The sequence below is a fragment of the Lutjanus erythropterus genome, chromosome 10, assembly GCF_056507025.1.
Source record: "Lutjanus erythropterus isolate fLutEry1 chromosome 10, fLutEry1.hap2, whole genome shotgun sequence".
In the NCBI taxonomy this organism is placed as follows: Eukaryota; Metazoa; Chordata; class Actinopteri; order Lutjaniformes; family Lutjanidae; genus Lutjanus; species Lutjanus erythropterus.
This window is the reverse complement of record NC_139326.1, coordinates 29700532-29722547: the sequence shown is the minus strand read 5'-3', so window position 1 is coordinate 29722547 and position 22016 is coordinate 29700532. Positions and strand designations below refer to the sequence as shown.

At 40.9% G+C, this 22016-nt stretch overlaps 1 protein-coding gene across 1 annotated transcript in view; it reads right to left on the bottom strand.

The window, feature by feature from the left end:
- The window catches only part of sv2ca (synaptic vesicle glycoprotein 2Ca), a 43482-nt gene extending 28536 nt beyond the window's left edge, over nucleotides 1-14946 (bottom strand). Inside the window, exons 1-2 of the mRNA XM_084728991.1 lie at nucleotides 14730-14946; nucleotides 3754-4543 (exon numbers count right to left, since the gene is read on the bottom strand). Of these exons, the coding sequence (XP_084585117.1) occupies nucleotides 3754-4345 (592 nt within the window). The 5' untranslated portion in view covers nucleotides 4346-4543; nucleotides 14730-14946. The remainder of the gene's footprint in view (nucleotides 1-3753; nucleotides 4544-14729) is intronic.
- Between the last annotated feature and the right edge of the window lie 7070 nt (nucleotides 14947-22016).

Sequence of the window (22016 nt, the reverse complement as noted above, 5' to 3'; positions counted from 1 at the left end):
GATTGGAAGGATTACAATTTTAAAATACATTTTAAAATAAAGAACGATATGCGCCAATATTACAACACTTCCTGGGCCAATTCTTACATGTGGTGCAAAGCTGTTGCGCTGGTGGCGCAGGTGGATTTGCTATCTTACACTGGCGCAGTTACCATGTTTGCCACGTCTGCAAGATAGCTGCAAATGAACTTGTGTCTGGTCTGTGTGGCCATGGGTGGGAGGTCTAAAAATGATGACAAAATGAAGGCGTGGCCAGGCGCATTTGCTATGTTGTGCTCCGCACATTGGACTAAAAACCATTTGCACTTTAGACTGGCTAAAACCTGGTCAGAATGCAAAGTCTGTACCGCAGTCAGTCTGTCTGCACAAGATAGCACCCAGCACGTTTAGCCGAGGCATACACACACATCTCCACAATCACAAAACACCTTCACTTATGTTCAGTCTTTTCCCCACACAGGAGTGTGGATTAGTAAAGTGGCCTTTGAACATATTTTCTATCAGCAATCAAGTGTAAATATTGAAGTTAAAAGTGTGCAGGTGTGTGTGTCACACACGTGTGAGGTGCCCACACGTCTCCACAATCACAAAACACCTTTCATTAATGTTAAACAGCTTACACACTTGTGTATGTGTAAAATTATTCTCATTAATGAGGAATCAGGAATTATTATTTATAATTATGAAGCCCAATAAATCTCAACCCGCAAAGACCTGCAAAGTGCACACAGGATGGGATCATAGCTGTCAGATCAACTTTAACAGATCAGTCAGCGTGACAACTGGAGCAGCTGTGATGTTTGTGTCTGTGTGTTTACTGGGCTCCAGAAAAACAAGGACTGAACAATTATGATCTTATATCGTTATATCTGACCACAACACCAGACTGACACTGGGAGAAAATGGTATGTCTTTCTCTGTCAGAGCCTGATGCTGGTTGGATAACCTGTGTGTAATTTTCTGCATGGGTTGAAGCTGCACCTCAATCCAGCTCAGGTTGGTGTTCAGTCAGACTGAGGTGCAGCTTCGTGGGAAGTCTCTCCTCTCCCCCACTCCTCACTCATCTCCCCCAGCCCTGCCCACCGGCTCCTTCTTCAGCCAGCAGAGCTTCAAAACAATAATAATGATAATAATGAATTATAAAATATGACATAATTTCTTAAACTTGTTAAAGGTGATGAGAGCTGAGTTTCTGATTGTTTTTTGCATGCTTGGCCTAAACTGGCCTGTGAATTAATCGAAATACTATGGCACAGCTGATAGGTGCACTGCTGGCACAAGGGGCAGGACAGAACAGGATACCCCTATGCCACTTTGGCAAGCCAGCAAAAGTGGATTTGGACAACCCTTGAATAAATTAAATCCATCGCACCTCGCGCTTTCCACTTGCACTTTAGATCAGCATAAGACAGGACCCCATGTGTCTCACAACACCGCTCTGGTCTGGCCTACTGCTACTACTACTGCTACTGAAAAATAATTTGGGACTGTAGGTGATGATGCTGGTGACCGAGATGGTGTATGGGTAAAAACACAAGGCCCAAAATAAGTTTTTGTCAGTTTACTTGAAGTAAGTTACAGAAAGTAATCAAGTTAAGTTGCTTTAATACCGTGATACTTGCATTAAGACTACAATTTTGAACAGGTAATAATAACTGTATTAGAATACATTTGCAAAGTAACCCTCCAAACTCTGGTAATAACATATTTTACATAAATATATATATATATACATATCTTATTTTACTATTTCACCAAATACAATCCAAATTTTTCTAACTTTCAGTCACAACTTTCATTCTCGAAGAGGCCCTGCTGTATCAATTTTGCATCAGATGTTGCGGTGCAGTTGATGTATTGTCATGTCTCACTGTGGCAGTTACTATCTAAGGTCTGTGTGTGAATTAATGTCCTCGCCACTCTGGTACTGACACAGTGAGTCAGCCCTCTGTACTCAGCTCCGTGGTGATGGATTATACACCTGCAGCCACTGGGACGGCTGGGACTCCTGCTCGACACACAGAGCACACAGGGAATACTAGCTACCCTCTTAATCCTGACACGGAGACCAGTGGACCGAAACACCTCATCCATGTGAAACACAGCCAGGATAAAGTGTGACACGTATAGTACAAATACACAGAAGTAATCTTATCTTTTAAGACAAACAATATTCCACAGAACGTAGTGAGGCCTTTCTTTTTGTACAGTTTGGATCTTGTATAATAATTCAAACCACATAATGTGTTTATGCTGAGAAAACAAAAAAATAGATAATACTTGGATACTATAAAGGTTCAATTTTGTCTGAATTATTAAATACAGTTAGAGTATGTACTTATTGCATACTATTGACTATATAAAGATGGACAATATGACAGCTTCCCAAAAAAGGGACAAAAAATGTCTCAATTGCCCCCTGGTGGCTGGCTGTAGTATAGGTCATAAACTCCCATCAGAAAATGGCATCAGAATGCTTAATGTAAAGTGTCTCACAGCCTCTCAACTAACTTGGACTATTCAATGATCTTGCTGTGCATCTGCAGAAATGATTCAAGAAGACAGCAGCCAACTCATGTTCTCAAGCAACTCAGCATGTTGTACAGACTGGTTAAGAATGAAGCGAAGCTGCGCCAGCAAAGCTGAAAACGATGGAAGTCGGAGGATACTAAAAGATAATACCCACTGCAGCCATAGCCTGTTCACCCTGCTGGTGAACCACCCCTGGTTCCTGTCATTTGAGCTCAGTTGTGATTATGCTGATGTGTGTGCAAGTGTTAGTTCTTCAGATTTCAGATTTGGTTGTAATTAGTTATTTCGTGCTATAGCTGTACGGCTATTTACATAGTTTAGCTATAAAGAGCGACAAAGTGTCTATTGAGAGGATGTGGTAGACAAATGGGTTAAACACAGGACTCTTCCACAAGAGACTGGTGTTTGAGTCCTGACCCAAGAGACTGGTGTTTGAGTCCTGACCCAAGAGACTGGTGTTTGAATGCTGCCTGAAAGTAGAAGTCAGTGTTTCATCTTTTTATATATCATTATATTTTTTTTTATTTCAGTCTCACTTTGGTTAGGTTTAGGAAACAAAACCACTTGGTTAGATTAAGGAAAAGATCATGGTTTATTTCTGCCATGCAGCTATAAATTATTTACACCCCTGGCTACAGACACCTGGGTGCTTGTCTCTGCCATGCTAGGGTTTATAGGCTCTATAAACCCATGTGTAAATAGCTACACATTCCACCCCCAGGTGCAAATAGCATTGTTGACTGCCTGAGTGTCAGCATCTGCCTTTTAAAAATCTGTGCAGCAAAGGTTGAGATGTCCTGACTTTTAAGCCCTAGAAGGGTTTAGGTCTACATTTTGCATTGCAACTGGATTGTGCATTTCATCTTTCCTGCTTGGTAAACATGTTTCATCTCATCAACTCCACACCTCCACCTTGTAACATAAGTGTGAAATCACGAGGGTCATGGCAGACAGTGTTAGATCAGGTTTATATACAGCCATACCTTTTACATACCAAAGTTGCACTGTATCATTGCACTTATGAAGTGTTTCGGCACATGTTATCCCCCACAGTGCAATATACAACAGAATGACAAGTCTATAATTGAAGCTTGATAAAAATCCTCAGTAAACTCTCTTTAGAATCATGAAAAATTGATTCAATCAAATTAAATTTGAAGGAATTGCATAATTTCATGCTTGCACATTCACAAACTCTCAAACAAACATTGGGTCTCTTACCTAGCCATCCTGAGCTGGAGTTCGGCACACACATGTCTGTCTCTGCACTGGGCAGCACGAAGCCCACCACGAACACCTCCACCCCATCTGACATGAGCGCCAGCCCAAGCACCAGGAAGAGCTGCCACTGGAACCTCCCGTGACCACACTCCTGTATGATCAGCTCATATTGTTGGGCCAGCTCCTCCTCATCAGCCTGTCTCTCCTCCTCCAGCACCTTACGGTCCCTTGTGGCGTCTGACATCGGCTGCCCCAGCGCCACCTGGCCATCCTTATGCTTCCTGTCCGAGGGGATCCCCTGGTACTCGCCCTCGTAGATCTCATCCTCATCATCGTGGCCCTCTGTGGCATCGCTGGAACCCTCCTCATTCTCATGGTAGCTCTCTCCATCCTGCCTGGGGGGGTTCCGGTAGAAATCCTCATCTTCATCCTCCTCATCCTGGAATCTGCTGTAGTTGCGATGAGATGAGTATTCATCTGTGGCACGGTCCACTACTTTGTTGACTTTCTTTGCTGCATGCCGCTTGGCCTCTTTGACCATGTCCTTGGCCCCCTTAGCCAGGGAAGTCCTGTTATTGTAAGTGTCCTCCATTGTGGTAGGTCTTCACAGGGGTTCAGAGGATACTTAGAGGTAGAGGAAAGAGGGGCAAGAGGGGTGAGTGTATGGTGGCGGGGGAATTGCAGGAATGGTGAGATCAGTGGGTCTTGAGATGCAGCAGGGAAGGAAACTCTTGAGTCTGCAGTCACCACAGGAGATAACCCACAATGGCTGTGGCAATCATTGGCCAAGCTGAGAGAGATGGGGGAAGGGTAAGAGACAGACAGATAAAAAAGAGAGAAAGAAGGGCAGGGGAGAGATCAGAGAGAAAAGAAGAAGAGAGAGAAAAAAAAAGAGGGAATGTTCATCAGATAGTGCCTGTAACTCATGTCTTCTCTGCTACATCGATAACTATCCCAGACTAACAGGTGACACCCCACTGACAGCACATACCCTCTTTAATCATTCACTCGCCATTCTCCCAGGACTTTTTAATCATTCGGAGTGATGTGAGGAAAAAAAGCTTTGGCTGTATAGCTCTCAGTTTTTATTCAAAATGAATATTCAGTTTCCAGGGGCACTCTCCTTCCTCTATATTTCATGAGTTGGACATAGTTTTCGAAGAGACGAGCATTTTAAACAGAGATGCTGAGTCTGCTGACTCATGATCAGCTCTGAGGAACAGCAGCTAATAAACAAGGCTCTGCCCGAAATCAATTTGCCCCCAATAAAGAGCTGGTTTATTATAATGGGAGTGACGATCCAACCGGAACGGCACTGTCATATTTAATCCGTGCAAAGGAAGGAGGAAAGGAGAAATGGTCATGAGTGGATACATAGATAAATGCACATGCAGGCACGGGTACATAGTACAAACACACAAATACACAATAGCTACACTCTTAAAAATAAAGACCCTAACTAGAACCATAAAGGGTTTTTCAGCTTGTCCCCACAGAAGAACCCTTTTTGGTTTCTGGAAGAACTTTTGATAAAAGTTTCACTTGGAACCCCCTTAGGGGGTTCTACCTACAACCCAACACTAAAGGTTATACCTACAACCATCTGTGAAACGTTTCACCCAGAACCCCCTGTGAGAGGTTCTACAAAGAACCCTTCTGTGGTGTAATGGTTCCACCCAGAACCATCTCTGCGGGGTCTATCTAGAACTTGTCCATCGAACAAGAACCCAACCAGAGGGTTCTTTCAATAAACTTTTTATATATTCCACGAGTTTTATCTGGAACATACACAAGGGTTCTACAGAAAACCTTTTTACATTATAAGGTTTTTATCTAGAACACACTCAGAGGGTTCTACCGAGAACATAATTTTACTCTAATGGTCTTATGTAGACCACACTCAGGCTGTTCTACAGAGACCCTTTTTATATTATGGTATGAAGAACTCATGATGATAGAGTATTTCAGCAATCCCCCAGTCGTACAAAGAACCCATGACAAATCTATTCTTCAAAAGGGGTTCTTCTGAAGCAAATGGTTCTGAGCAGAACCTAACCCCTTCTGGAACCCTTAGTTCTCAGAGTGCATCCTCTTAAGTCACTGATGCTTTGTCGCCAGGTATCTTTAACGCATGAAATGGGTCACACATAAACGGATGCACAGAAAAACTCTCTCACACATCCAAAGATGCCACACACATATATGAGCATGTGCTCACAGCATGAATGGGGAAGCCCTTTTCCATCTTGGCAGGCCAGTGCTGACGGGAGGAGACCCCGGCCCAGCAGAGCATATGATGTAACATGATTTCATGGGTGTTCAAACTGTGATCCACAGTTCATCATCACTCATCATCACTCTGGCTTGTTTACTTAATTTATCATATCATAGAGACAATACCACCATTAAAACAGGCAGTTAAATAAGAAAATTTTATTTATTCTTTTTTTTTTTGGTAAAACATTTCCAGTTAAGATTGCATACGTAAGAGCAGAGCCCTAAATGTCAGTCAGATTAAAACTACATTGGCCTGTCATTGCTATTCAATCTATGTGTCTGATTTGTGCCTACAGATTTTTATTTTTTTATTTGTAACAGAACATAATGGAGATTGTTTTTATTTTATTTTTTCTAGAAGCTCTAGAAGTAGCATTTATGTATATTTTTTTTTACATTTGTCTTGATTCAGGTTTAATATATACATATATTTTTCTCTATTTGTGTCTTTTATAGTTATCTATTATTATTAAAAAATACCAGTTAAAACTTACTGTTTCAGTGCCAGGATATCATTTTGGACAATAGCATTTCTTGTTAAACTCTAAAATATCCTGCCTCCATTACACATCTTTGCCACAAATGTTGATCATTGATATATTATAATCTGTATAAAGATAATGTCAGTCAACATATCAATATAGGGATTTTTTTTTTTTGTTTTTCCCAAACATCAGTATTGTCATCAGCCCCAAAAATCCAGTATCAGTGAGGCCCTATTGAGGAGAGATGGGTGGAGATGATCCAGAACTGTCCAGTGTGCGTGCGTGTGTGTGTGTGTGTGTGTGTGTGGTCAGAGCTGTCCAGTGTGTGCGGTTCTCGTGTGTCTAGGAGCTGCTCACCACAGCCTCTAATGAACACTGAAGCCTTGTCAGGAGGACACAAATCACAGGGCCAGCTCCAGCTCCCATAATGCAATTTTACTGAGCAAAATGACACTGCTGATTCAAGGTGACTCTGCTAATCCCTTTTGGCTCATTGGATGACTCCTGTGCTCATGAGCACACTCCTTACACATGGACTGATAATTTTTTAATACCTCCATTGACACCCGTGGAGCCTCAGATACAGTCATAAGGATGATTCATGAAGACAGATTTTCTAGCAATCTGTTTTTTTCCATCATCCAAATGCAACTGTTCACCTTATTGGTGAGAAGTACATTGCAAGGGTTAACATATGATTAGTGGCAAGATTTTATCTTTTTTCTCCTTGTCCTGTATAATGGTAACAACTGCAGAAGGTTGCTATCTTGTATAAATTCTAGTGCCTGGTTGCATAAAACCACAGTGGCTAAGGTTTCCCTTTTTCCCTAAAGTTTTCTTGGAAGCCTTAGGGAAAAAAATCCATACTAACATGCTATTTAGTGCGCTAAAACTGTATGTGAGATTTTTTTTAGTATGTCAAAAACCTTAGTATGAAATAAACTGTGAAACCAGTGAGATGCATACTATTTCAACAACAACAGTAACCACAGTGACAACAGAGACCAAAGCACCTCTGTGTAACTTAAATAATGCTTCAACTTAAAAGTAAAGTTTCACTTAGCTAGGCAGAGTACATTTTTAAAATTAGTTTGTTGCTGGCACGGGTCGGCACAGGCACAACAACTACACATCTAAAACAAGCAAGGAGCCTCTCAGGAAGTAGCATGATGCGTACTGAACGCATCCGAAATGATATGTGCTATTATTTATTTGCATGGAATTATGTTGAACAGTAGTACACATTTTGCATGTAATGCATAGTATGCGATTTTAGACACAGCAATGCTATCTAGTAACATTAAAGAATGATGTGAGTGAAGCATCATTATGGTAACTGAGGTGCATATGTGCTGTATTAAGAACTACTATGAAAGCCTTAGTCTAAACACTTAGGCAGGGAGACAAACTCGGAGAGTTTATGCAATGCTCTTAAAAGAACCCCTCAGCTTTGGGAGATATTTTGCAGAGGGGACAAGCTTAGGTTTGAAACTTAAGGTGGTTTATGCAAGTGGGCATAGATTATTAGGGTTTCTCAAAATAATTCTTCTTGAGTGTGGAGCACTGAAGCTTCTTGTCATGTATGGAACTTCTTTAATGACTGCTTGTCTTTAGGTAAAATGAATTTTGTATGCCTCAGTAGACTAACACCCTGTCAGAAGTTCAGCAGTGTCACTGAACTGATGCCATTTATTGTTTCAGGATCAGGTCATGTTGGCTATCACATGTCATTTTTGCTTAAAACTAGCAGGCGCACGTACACAGACTGGCAAAAGGGGAAGTATCCTGGTGGAGCCTGCCTGTCAGGGAATCAATGGAGTGTATGGTGAGGCCCCCTGTCAGTGGTGATGAAGCTCAGAGGACACCCGAGCACACAGACGACCAACCTCACCTGACCGCAGCTGACGAGACCCTGACAGCGCAGACAGCCCGAGCAATGGGAGCGATCACAATCAAACTGGGTAACCACCAACACTCCCAGACAAACCAATCTCTGCTTTATTTCTGTGTTTCATTTTATGCTGTCCCAACTCCATTCCACTTCTTCACACCTCCCTTATTTTTTTTCTTTTGCTCTTCTCTTTCAAGCTCATTCTTCCATTTAAAATCTCCTGCATATTTTAGACCATTACCAGCTCACTAGTCCAACATAGTTCTTGACCCAAGTCTCAATACCAGTCAACACATCCCTAGTTGTAAGTCCAGCATCATACATGTCTGCCAAGTCCTGTGTTTTCTTTTATACATCTCATCTTTACTTCATTATATTTTATTATTCTACTATTAATTAATGTGGTAATGAGGAGAGAGGTAAGAAACTGTATCCATATACTTTCACAGGGCATAACTGCTCTCTAAAATTAGAACGAGTGTTAATATAGTGTATGTACTGTTGCTGTGAACCATGGGAGGAAGGCTGAAAATAGGCCTTGCTCTGGCTATACCCCCTGTCTGCATGATGAATAGTGGCCCTGCTTTCCTTCAACCTCTTTAGAATACAAAAAAAGAAAAAAAAAACACTGGGTCAAGTATCACTTGGCCCCAGATTTCCTTGTGCATGAACATAAAGACAAACGAGGAGGTTAGAGTTACACAGGAGTTTTGGCTGTGCATCCAACTCAGGGCAAGCAATTTGGGGAAAGTAAATGCAATTATGTTAAAGGTCCACTGTGGAGGATTAAGTGGCATTAGTGGTGAGGTTGTAGATTTTTTACCAACTGAATACCACTTGCATAACCCTCCCCTTCCAATCCAAGTGTGTAGATCAACCTAGATGCAAAACACAAAAGGGCCTCTCTAGAGCCAGTGTTTGGTTTGTCTGTTATACTGGGGTACTGCAGAAACATGGCGGTTCAACATTGCGGCCTTCACGGAAGAGGACCTGCAACCTCTATATATATGTGTGTGTATGTGTACACACACACACACACACACACACACACACAATTCAAACTAAGCTGATTAGAAAAAAATGAACACTTGAACAAACATCAGTGTGATAAGAAGTGTCAGTGTGTACTGTGATGTTTTAGTTTTGCCCATGTCCCTTCTGTTAAGATGGAGAAGGCAGGATTTCTAACCTATACTGCAGCCAGTCACCAGAGGGCGATCAAGGTGTTTTATCTTCACTTCTAAGGAGTTTTCATATTGTCCATTTCTATATATGTTAGTGACCAACAAAGAAATGTAGCAGAAGTATGAAGCCTTGCTTTTATTCAATCATGTTTGCCCCATTTATGTTACAACACTGCACTGTTAATATAACACTTCCTGTATCCATCCATCCATCTATTCATCTTCAGCCACTTATCTGAAGGCAGGTCGCAGAGGTAGCAGTTCCAGCAGTGGAGCCGACACTTCCCTTTCCCCAGCCACACTAACCAGCTCTGACTAGGTCATCCCAAGGCATTCTCAGGCCAGTACTGGGATTTAATCCCTCCACCTAGCCCTCGATCTGTCCCGTGGCTACCTCTGAGTTGGACATGCCTGGATCACCTCCCTAGAGAAGCAACCACAGATCTCCAGTATCTGTTTCAAATGAAAAGCCCTCTGGTGTTTCAAAACCATTATTTTCCTAACAAGGCTTTTATTGTGAAAAGGAAAAAAAAGGAAAGTGTTGTGGAAAGCTCACTGACTTGGTTTGGCTTAACACTGCCATACCAACTGTTATCACAAAATAGATCGCTATTGGCCATGTATCTAGCTAATATGGCTTTTAAACAATCTGAAATCAGCGGCAAAAAAACATAAATAGGGCATCTCTAATATAAAGGGCTTATTCTAGGGTGACAATAGCACAATACATATTTTCAAGTCAATATACACTAATGAAAACATACTTATGTCGATGAGATTCCATTCCTATCATATTCTGCCCGTAAATCTTACACACTGTACCTTTAATATCCAGAGAATGCATTTAACCAACTCAGTCCATTTTAACACACTCCTTCATAGCTTATCATGAATCATTAGTCAAAAGCAGCACAGTAATGACGCTGCTAATGAGCATTTTGGAAGGAAAAATTTTAATAATCACACTACATAACACCGTAATAATGATAATGGTAATGAACACGCTTACTAAGAAGAACTTAAAACATAATGAAGCAATTATCAGCGCAGTAAGAGTCTCCTGCAAGCAATGCACTTTGTCAAAAGGATTGATGTCATTGGTACCAATCTACTGAACCTCAGCATTCACCAAACAGATTGATACGGGCAAGCAGGTTGTTAGAATAAGAAGTAAAAAATCAATACTGGTCTGAGATTTCAGGTTGTTTGACCCATAACAGCTGGAGGAGACAAATACTTTATATTTTTCATGAGAACTTGAAGGAAAATCAATAGTGCCTTTTTTTGGCTGCGTGCAGTCCGGTAGTCCAGACAATGGCCCTTACACAGTAGGGAAAAAAAGCAGTGATGCAAAAAAACGAGGGCAGCTGGGTCTTCTCTTTTTTATACTCTACAATTGTTAGTGCAATAAATGTTATAATAAATAAATCATGGTCACATTTCCAAAAATGCTCTCTGAAGTGGCAATTTTCTGCCCGTCTTGCTCATTTTTACATGTCATGTGCACTAAACATTGAAGCAGTGTTACAGTTTATGTCCCTTGCCCTATAGGAACCACAAACACTTTCCATCTCAGTCAGGTTTGACTTGTCAGTGTCCTGCCCTTTCAAAGACGTGTGCAAGCGCAGTGGTTTGATGGCTGGTTTGTTCTATTAGCATCAGAAAGAGCAGGTCCAATCTCTAAGTGGGCAGAGCCGCATGTAATCCCATCAAAACGGAGAGCCCGTGACCTCATCTGGGAGGCAGAGGCACAGCCAGCCCGGGACGTCTTCCGTTAGGAGATTTCATCAAACACTGATGCCATTACTGACTGAGTGGCGGGCCAGGAAGGGGACAGGAAAGAAGGAGGGGGGGGTTATATGAGAAAAATTAATAACAGAATAAGTGGAGGCTGGGCAAAAGAGAATAAAGAGAGTGGAAGTAAATGGCTGTTTTGGCAAATGAGAATATATTAAATAATAAAAATATGTTTGAAAACACCCAAACCTCAACTCTCACCTTTTTGCAAGTCAGAGCTTCACGTCCGACAATAAAAACTTCAAAAGTGTAGCTGATTGCAAGCCGTGATAATGTTACATCACACAGATTCATTAAGCCGTTGCAACAAGCTGACATCTGCTGTTTCAACCATGAGAAGTTAACTACAGCACAACTGATACTAGATTTCTGGGGCTTATAAAGATACTGATATTAGGGCGTTAAAAAAATTCCAATATCAGCCAATATTCTTTATACAAAACTTGATATGCAGAATATATAAAGAAAGCTGTGATAGGCCAATATCAGGCCCTTAATATCGGTTGACGGATATATTGATTGGGCTCTAAAGTTAACATTGTTAAAGTACTAGTGTGGTGCATTTAGTAACATTTAGTGCGTGAGCTTGCAGATTGCAAAAATCTCATCTCACTCTGCCCTTCCACACTTGTAGGACAACCTACGGCCCCAAACCCTGCCAAAAACACAAAAAGTAGTCTCCTGTTTGGTTTGCTCTGGGCTGCAGTAGAAACATGACGGTTCAACATGGCAGCCTCCATGGAAGTGGACACATGCCCTTTGTAGATATAAACAGCTCATTCAAAAACACGACCACTCTTATTTTCAGGTGAATATACATTAATGAAAGCATACTTGTGACTATTATATTCCATTTCTGACAGATTCTGCCAATAAATCCCTGTAAATCTTACAAACAGGACCTTTAAAAGTTGTGTTACATTACATACTTAAAAGAAAATATTAGAGGATACAAAGCGCATGAAAAATTTGTTCAGCACTATGTGTAGAATTAATTCATATGATGTTACATCTTTAGAGACAGAAAGAAAACATATTTTCAAGTTGTAGATAATAATAAAAACACTTCCTATTCCACCCTGAAGATCTGCAGAGAGGAAAGTGTGTTGTCTCCTTTGCTTTTTTGCACTGGGCTGATGTCTGTTTGATCTTCTCTGTAAACATATGGTCTCCCTGCCTTGCCAGACCTCATTGCTGACACAATACAGTGCTTACATAGCAGATACAAATCATAACGTGCCACCACCACCACTGTCTGGTGCAGACTTCACACTTTATGTTGCAATGACGCAATAACAGTGATTGCGCAAGGTGGCGGTGGCTGGTGTTCTTCTTTACAATTAATTGTTCATTTTCTCAAACTGGTGGTTGCATATACTGCATGTGTGCCTAAAATCTACAAAGGTTGTCAGAATTCACAGAAAAAAATCATCATCTTCAGTCCCTTTCAGATGTGAGGAGAAGACAATTCTTGAATGTAGAGCCCGACTGATATATTGGTCGGCCGATATATGTACAGATATATCTGTATGGGTGAAAATGTTCCAATATGCACCAATATGAAAACTGAGAACATATAATTCAGAAAACAATGTGTGGGATGATTTAGATTTAGCACAATAGGAAACATTTATGAGGACAAGAGGAGCTCCCTGGCAGGTGTCAATGCTGAGAAGCTCCTAATTGACCAACGGTATTAAAATATTTAACTGGACAGTAGTCATATTGCTCCGAAATCGGTGCACAACCCACATAGAAAAGGTGTATTTTAATTACAGCTCAAAAATTCCTTATATCAGCCATCATTGTTAATAATCTCTGATTTTTCCCTCTTTGGTATCAGCCTCAAAAATCCAATATCCATCTGGCTCTACTTGAATGTAATGTAAACTATACTGGGTTTAACATGTTCCTGAAATAATGACAAATCTGTTTATTCACTTCAATACTTTCCTCTGCATGTCAGCAAAATGTACAAGGAGAATCTTTTTGGGAAGCTCTCATATCTACCACATTGTCACTGACACAGTGTACTTTGTACTTTGAGTCCTTTCTTCCTTTCAACAGTGAAACCCTGGAATAGAAAATGTCTCCCCTTCAGAAGAGCTTGTGTGTGTTGCTGCATAAACTTTAGAGAAAACTAACAAAATTACAGGTCAGTGGACGCTTGTGATGGGGGTGTTATTGAATGCAGATGAGGGGCATTCTGAATCACAATGAGATTCTTGTTTACCATGTAAGAAAAAAAACCCTACATCAACTTGAAATCAATGAGAAGTGGGCCAAAGGAATGAATTCTCCAACCTGCAATCACTGCACCTCATCTAACACTTTTTTTTTCCCATTGATGGACGCCTTCAGTGTTAACCCAGCAGGACTACTAACTACAGCAGCCCGCAGATTGCAAACAAAGCACTTTGCCACAGATTTCCAGTTCACCGGCTGTGTGCCTGTCAATCGCTCACTGCCTCTTGAGGTGCAATTCACGGATGAGTCAGTTGCCTGCTCCCGCATCCTCTCCTCTTTTTGGCGGCAGTGCAGAGTGCTTTAACTGCCCCGGGGCAGGTGGCTGGATTGCACTACAGCATGCACAGTCTGCAGCCAACAAACCAAAAGTCTGCTCATGCTAAGGACTAAAATTCACTGAAGAAGATATGCTGGTGAATAAAAAGATGGGTAAACTATAAACTCCAGTTATCATAAAGCACTTAAAGGCTACAGAAACAGTTAAAGTCAGCAAATTCATTGGCAGGGTTTATGCAATAAACCAATATATAATTAAATTGTGTTGAAATGTATTTTTAATATTGCCATTTTATCTTAATGTTTTTATGTAAAGCTCCTTGAGTTGCCTGGTTGTTGGAATGTCCTACAAATCTTTTGTCTTGCCTTGCCTAAAGAATTTACAGATTTGGATACAGAATTAATTTAATTCCACAATAAAAAGGTACAGAAACTGGCACTGAAACTCCTTTGCTATAAGAGGCAATTCTTCTGCTTGTTGCCTACTTTCACTTAACGATGCCCATTTCTCCACTTTTGCAGGAGACAGATGGGGACAGGCTATTTAGTGCACCCACATAAAGAGAAAAAAAAAAGCATGCCCGGAAACCATCCCAACTTTTAACAAATGACACAAAAAAAACTTATGAATAAATAACGAGATACTCCTGTCTCCTGGCTCAGATGTTAGTTGGAGCTCGCAAAGATGAAAATAAATAAAACAACACTTGTAAGTCCTAATATAGCTGAACATAAACCTGTTTGTTGGGAAAATACTGGATTTTTCTAACTCTGTTGCACAGTCAGCATGTTTTCAGGGGAAAAGTAGTAATTACTTACCGTCATTTATGGCGAGAAGAGTGGACTGAGCTGATAGTAAGCCATTGCATCAGACTCCTCTTTCGCTTTATGGTAAAAAAAAAGAAAAAAAATCTTGTGGGTTTTTTTTAACAGTAGAATAGGATCAGAGGTAATTGCCAGCGCACGACAGAGAGGTTTTTTTCGATGCAGTCCTCCCTCGCTGCAGTACTTCAGGAAAGCAGAGAGCGAAAGAGAGAGAGCTGCTGGTGGTGAGAGAGGAGGAGGGAGGAGGGATGGATGGATGGATGGAGGGATGGAGGAGGAGGAGGAGGAGGGGGGCAGTGTAATCAATAATTGTACTTCATTGAGTGATGCGGGTAATTCCGTCTGATGGAACAATCGAGTTAGGTGACTGAATGACGTGAAACACTGCGACGCATGAATGCTAAAGCACAAAAGAAAGGTCTAAATTTAAGCAAGCCACAATCGCTGCTTTCGCCCATTCACCACGAGTGAAACCCAGTGTGTGTGTGAATGTGAACAAAGAGTATTTTTTTTCAGTGTGGGAGAGTGGTTTGTACGTGATAAACAGGCCTGGGCTTCTGATTTGTCCGTTTAGGGGAAAAAGAACTGCTGCTGAATCGAAAAGTTTTTTGCCGCACGATTTTTTTTTCTATGAACGCAGTATTCCGTCTTTTTTTTTTTTTTTTTTTTTTTTTTTTTTTTGCAGTCGCCTGCTGTAACTCCAATCATAACCGCTTTCATAAAAGATCTGTCTGGGAGCTCACCTTGACGCACAAGCGACTCTGAAGCCGCACATCGCATCTCAACCAGTGTCTCTGTCCGTGGTGCTGACCCACACCTGAGCGCTCCTGCTGGTTTGGGTGCTGAAGCCATACAGATTATTATTATCTTGTCGTGCACATTCGTCAGCTCTGTAAATATCCAGGTGCAAATTGAATTTTCAGTGCATGATTCAAACTAACAAGCTTCCATCTGTAGCATAATTCATTTGTAAACGTTCAGTGTCCTTCCACACTGACACTCATAGGAAGTCATACTCCATAAGAAATGACTTGCCCATTAGATAAGGAAATGACAGAGCAGAAAGTGTTTGGGGTGTTCAATCATAAGGAGGAAAACATACAGTACAGTATAGAGCCATTATATACAATATAATCATCTCAAGTACCCAATAAATCTTCACATGTATACAAATGTAAACAAATACACCCACAAACAGCATTCATAACACAGTGTTGCATACTGGAACAAAAGCCTTGACACTGATATTGTTCTCTTAAGTCACGTTTCCTATGCAGGGACTCTTCGCACAAACTAGGAACCTTTGGTAGAACTTTTTCCACTTTTTCCAGCATTTCCACTGCAGGGACCAAAGACTAAGTTCAGTTCTGAGGACATTATTTTACCCCCTAAAAAGTCCCTGCCCAGAGGGTAGTACTTTCCACAACTACAGGAACTTTGGGGGTGGGGGTTAGAGTAATGAATATTTTTGATCTGTTATCACAGCATTTTATGTCAGCCACCTTTAAAAAAAAAAAAATCTGCAACCACAAAACAGTTTAATGTTTGTTCATTGTGCTTTGATACATCAACAGTGTCTCCACACAAAAAGTGTCTGGAACTCTTAGTCCCAGGAACTACTTTTCAAGGAACTAAGGGGTTTCTTTAGCTTGTTGTTGTCTGTGTTAACACCACAGTCTAGAGACCTGTGAAGATTAGACAAAATAGTCCACTGAAGTATGAAGATGTTTTTACACACCATTTTTAAGACAACAGGCCTTGTCTTACACCTGGTGCAAAGCTGTTGCGCCAGTGACACAGGTGGCTTTGCTATCCTATACCAGCACAGTTGCCATTTTTCCCCACATCAGCAAGCTAGCACATGCTCTTGCTCGTGGTCTGTGCAGCCATGAGCAGGAGGTCTAAAAATGAAGGCAAAACGAAGGTGTGGCCAGGCACATTTGCTGTCTTGTGCTCGGTGCAAGAACCTGGATGAAGTGCAAAGTCTTTGGTGCAATCAGTCTGCCTGCACAAGATCACCCAGCACGTTTGGCCGAGGCACACACACTCTCCCACATTCTCCACACTCACAAAACACCTTCATTCATGTTAAGTCTTTTCCCCACACAGAAGTGTCGATTAGTAAAGTGCTTCATTAGTAATGCTGATGACAATAATGAATTATAAAATCTAACATAATTTTAAGGTGCTTCAGTCTAAAACATAGCCAGTTAAACATCTGCATGACATTTATGGTTCATGTATTGTATTACTTTTTGCAGGCATTCATGTAAAATAAATGTACACATGAAGCTGCTTTGGAGATGTCCTGCTGTGTCCATATATTGCAACCTCTCGTGCTTTCACTTCTCGGACCAAGAGATCTGTTTCCTCATGTGAAAATCGTTTCTCCTTGTTTCCTCCTGGTTAATCCGCCGTCATGCTGCCAATTCTTGCACTACTGGTTCACCTGTTTCTTAAAGGTGATGAGAACCGCCTTTCTGATTGGTCCGTTGCGTGTTCGGCCTAAACTCGCCTGTGAATTAATGAAGGCACTTGGGCTCAGCTGATAGGTGCATCCTGATGTGCGCTGCTGGCACAAGATTTGGGACAGGACAGGATACCCCTGTGCCACTGGTGCAAGACGGCAAAAGTGGATTTGGACACACCTTGAATAAATTAAATCCACTGCACTTTGCGCTTTCCCCTTGTGCTTTAGTGTTAGATAGGGCCCAACAGTTCATCTGTCCATGTTGATGTGTCAAAGCACATGATCAGAAAACAAACTGCTTTGCTTCTGCACATTTTTAAAAATGGTGACTGAAATAAAATGCTGTGAGTGCTTGCTCGACCAATCAGAAATGTTCAAGACTGCAAGCCCCACCCCCAAAGTTTTCTGTACTTTTAGAAAGTACTACCCACCGAGCAAGGATTTTTTTTGGGGTTAAAATAATGTCCCAGGAACTTACTTTAGAGCCTGGTTCCTGTGGTGGAAAGACACTGAGTTCCTCCAAAGGTTCCTAGAGTTACAGAAGAATGCATATGGCGGCTGGATTAATGCTGAATGATCCACGTATACCTGCAAGCAAAAATGACATGTGAAAACAGGTGTCACTCAGTAATATAACAGTGGACATCTTTGCCTAATCTTCACGGGTCTTTAGACTGCAGTGGAAACGCAGACAACAGCGGGCTGAAAAAAAATCATCTCAGGTTAGATTAACTCATACAGTAAATCCAAAAGAAAGAGCTAAGGAAAGCATCACATTGAGATAATGGATCATAAATGTAAAACAAGTAGTAACATGATACCAAAACCATACCAAAGTCAAAATCTATAAACAACAGATAATGTTGTAAAGCTTGGTTTTACTGCGTGAAAATGATTTTCAGTTTGTGAACCATGACCGTGTCAGTTATTACGCAGCTTATACAGGCACAGCTCACCTTGCATGTCGTTCATAAATGGTCTTGATTGAAGATAAACCTTGTTCATAACTGGTGTCACCTGAGTCTAGATCACCAACACCTGCGTTCCAGGAAAGCCTACAAAATACCTCTGACATAGGATAAGAGTTATAAAGTGTACTATTATCTATGAGGCTAGATGTCAGCCACTCTGTCACTCTTAGACTTGATGAAAAGGTTTTAGTTAAACAGACAACACACTGACAGAAGGGCTTTATAATGGGGCACAGACAAGTGAATTTGTTGGTAAAATGACTCAGTATGCAATATTCAGTGTTGGTCCACAGCCTCTGGCGATCAGAATTCACAAAACCACATTCATTTACATTCATAAGTCTCATTTTACTCAATACCGCCTGCACTGAGGCTGCACCCTCACTTCTGTCAATCTTCAATATATCTGTTTACAGCTTGTGGTTCACATTTACGGCGCAGGTATTATGTGTGCAGAATTATTTTCGCTCATGTGTGGTGTTTTGTTTTCTATTTACACTCCACTGAGCTTAATTTGACAACAAAAAAATAATCTCTGCAGCAAAGCCCTTTTTCTGAGTCAGTTTTAACACTTTCATTCTTTCTATACCCACAAATAATGGCCACAGAGGGAGTAATACTATTGACGAGTACTGCACAAAGATTATACAATCCTGTTACAATAATTGCATAACCCTAACACGGGCTCTTAGAGATAAGTAGGCTCTTTAGATGAAGTGTGAGACAGTGACTGCCTCTGTGCCTGCTATGTCAGATCCCAACGCCTCTGAAACCTGTGAGTGGTTCCTAGAGAAAGTGAGGGAGGGGTAAAAAAAAAAGAGATGACGGACTGATGCAAGCACAGGCACATACAGCCTTTCAGTATTCACATCATTAAAGCCTGCAAACTATACCAGCACTAGCAGCGAGACTTGGTCTGCTGCAGAAATGACTACCAGTGAGTTCTTTGATGTATTACACCCCGTCCATCTGATTCCTTAGTCTTATTTTTAGAAGAACTAATTCTCAATAGCTCCATGTTACTGTAAAATACTTAACATGTAAGAAATGCAGTGAATCATGCAGTCTGGTTGTGCATTTGTTTACTGAGTTCAAACACCAAGACATGGCTTTGACACTGGTTGTGCATCATAGTCGCCACAAAGGATACTGAATAGGATTGTAAATGATGCATACAGTGTGCACAGAGACACACACACACACACAAAAGTGTGCAAGGGCGCACACACACATGCGTAAACAAAAGGAAAGGCATCTATCTTTATCCTCTGAATCTGATGATTCACAGAAGCAGTGACCTAAGGCTTGGGACACTCTCTGCTTTTGATTCAGAGTTGGGAGACAAACCCCCCTCAAGCCATAAGACTCCATTTACTACTGCTGGAGAGCTGAGGAGCACTTAGCTTAATGTATGGGACAGTAGAATGACCCTCACACACACACACACACACACACACACACACACACACACACACACACATACAGTGCACTGTGCATGCCAACGATTTATCTCTCCTTCTCTTCTTTCTTGTAGGACTTAAGACTATTCTCTTTGTCATACAGGCCAGCACAGAGGCAAGTAGATGCTGATGAATTTCAGTCTTTTTATCGCAGTAAAAATACAATAAATATTATATTTCTATCTCACTAGCTGGATACTGAATTTATGCATGAGGGTTAGCTGACAAGTTAACAAATTCCAATGTTATATTTCGTAAATGTAGCCTGATATTACGTAATAAGACAGTGACAGCACTGGAGTCCCATAGTGCCTAGCTGGCAAAGCAATTCAGACCCTTATATGCCCTGCAATGTATCCCTCTCATCTTTTACATATGGACTTAATGTATTTTGATATGTACATATATATGTAAAATATAAGAATGTCTTTTACTGCATTTTGCCTTTTAAACTCTATATATGTTTGCAAGTTTTGCATATGTCATTTGCACTGGTGGACTCAGGGAGGGGGGCAGGGGGGCAGTTTCCTCCCTCGGTGCCCCCAGATTTGAAAAAAGCTGTGAAAATGCCCTTTTGGATGCCCCTTTGTGGAGAAAAGATGAATTGCCCTGTGGGGTGGATAAAATGTGATGAAGTGCCTTCTAAGGTGCCTTAAATGTGATGAAATAATCTCTGAGGTTGGAAATATAGTTTCTCTCCTGCGTCACTGTTTGGACTTTCAGGTATCTACTTTTATTTTATTGTTTTATGTTCACACTTAGCTGTATAAGAGTCGTGCTAAGTTACTGCTGATGAAAACCCAACATTTTCTGATTTTTCTGGTCCTCCATGAAAGTGTTAAAAAAACAAAATATGGGGGAACTTTTATTGTGAAGAATGCATAGGAAATTTAGTGTTTAGCCACTGTTTTACAGCCCTTCAACTCAAGCTGAGCTGGTCTTCAGTTAAAACCTTCAAGCAGGTTGCCCTGTTGAAATGAAGATGCAGATCCTTGCTGTGCTGGGCTGACGTGCTGAGTCAAGCCGAGTCAAGCCAAACCAGCATGTGTATGGAAAACCAGTAATAGGCTGTCTTACATTCTAGAAAATTTGTTTGCCTCAATGTGCCTCTCAATTGTTAAATAGCTGTGTTATTACTATTATCATTAGTAGTAGTAGTTTTTATTAGTAGTTGTTCTTGTACTTTAAGAGGGTTGGAACTGTTTCACCATAAATGCATCTCAGCTTTTTTGCACACTGGTGCCCCACCACATGCACCTGATGTCCTTTTAATTTTTTTCGCCCTTGACCCTTAAACAACAGAGTCCACCACTGGTCATTTCTATAACATGCAATGTATAAAGTTTGTTTTTTATCCACTAAATACAAAACCACTGAACTTGTATACATGACTATTATGCAATGTTATATACACATATGCAAATCACATACACTTATACTTATCAATTGTAAAACATTAATTTGCATTTTTCATTTAAACCCTAATGCCCTGAGATCAAAAATGCATGTAATACCTGCAGTGCAGCTTTCCTTAAGAAATGACTCGAGAGGTGGAGGTAGACTGGAACCACTGTGTGCTGCTTATTGTCATCCAGATTATAACAAACTGATGTGGACACTGATGTTAATTGTTTTTGCCTCGTGGAGATAGAGGCTCAGGCTAACTGATTTAGTCTCCATCTTCTCTTCCAGCCTCCACTGCTCATCTGCACTCATATGCTACTGTTAGCAGTTATCATGCTATATGTATATGTTGCATAATCACAACAGAAAATATGAAGCCCTGCTGTCTGTTACCTGGCTGTTAATACTATCTTATTTCAGCGTGAACAATGCAGCTGTGTGTTCACACGTTCTGGCAAATTTGGCACCCAAGCATTCTGAAAGCAACACAAAAGGACACGGGTGTCACCGATAGAGAGATGTGATGGATTAGAGTGGCCCAAGGGGGAAGTCCTGGTCCATCAAAATGTAATGAAAACTAATTTGAAAACAGCAGGCAGCTATGAATAACTCTAAGATGAGTTCTGGCAACATTGCGTTCAGTGAGAGGTCATCATTGTCTCATACGAGAGAAAAATGGGTTGATAACATTACGATTGATGATAGCACATTAGTTGTTGTCTTCAGGAGTTATGGCTGTCTGTAAACACGTCTGACTAGAAATCGATCAAGGGCAGAAACAATTTCACACCAAGTTTGTGATCTAGATTCACAATTGGAATGCAAAAGATAAATTACATGTACACAAAACAGTAAAACAGGACTTAAAAACATCTGTTCGAATCAAATACAATGTAAAAAATGTAAAAGTGCTGCAAAAAAGTTCCTTAATAAAGTCAACCCCTATAAGCACAGAACATTATTTCCTAATTTCTGT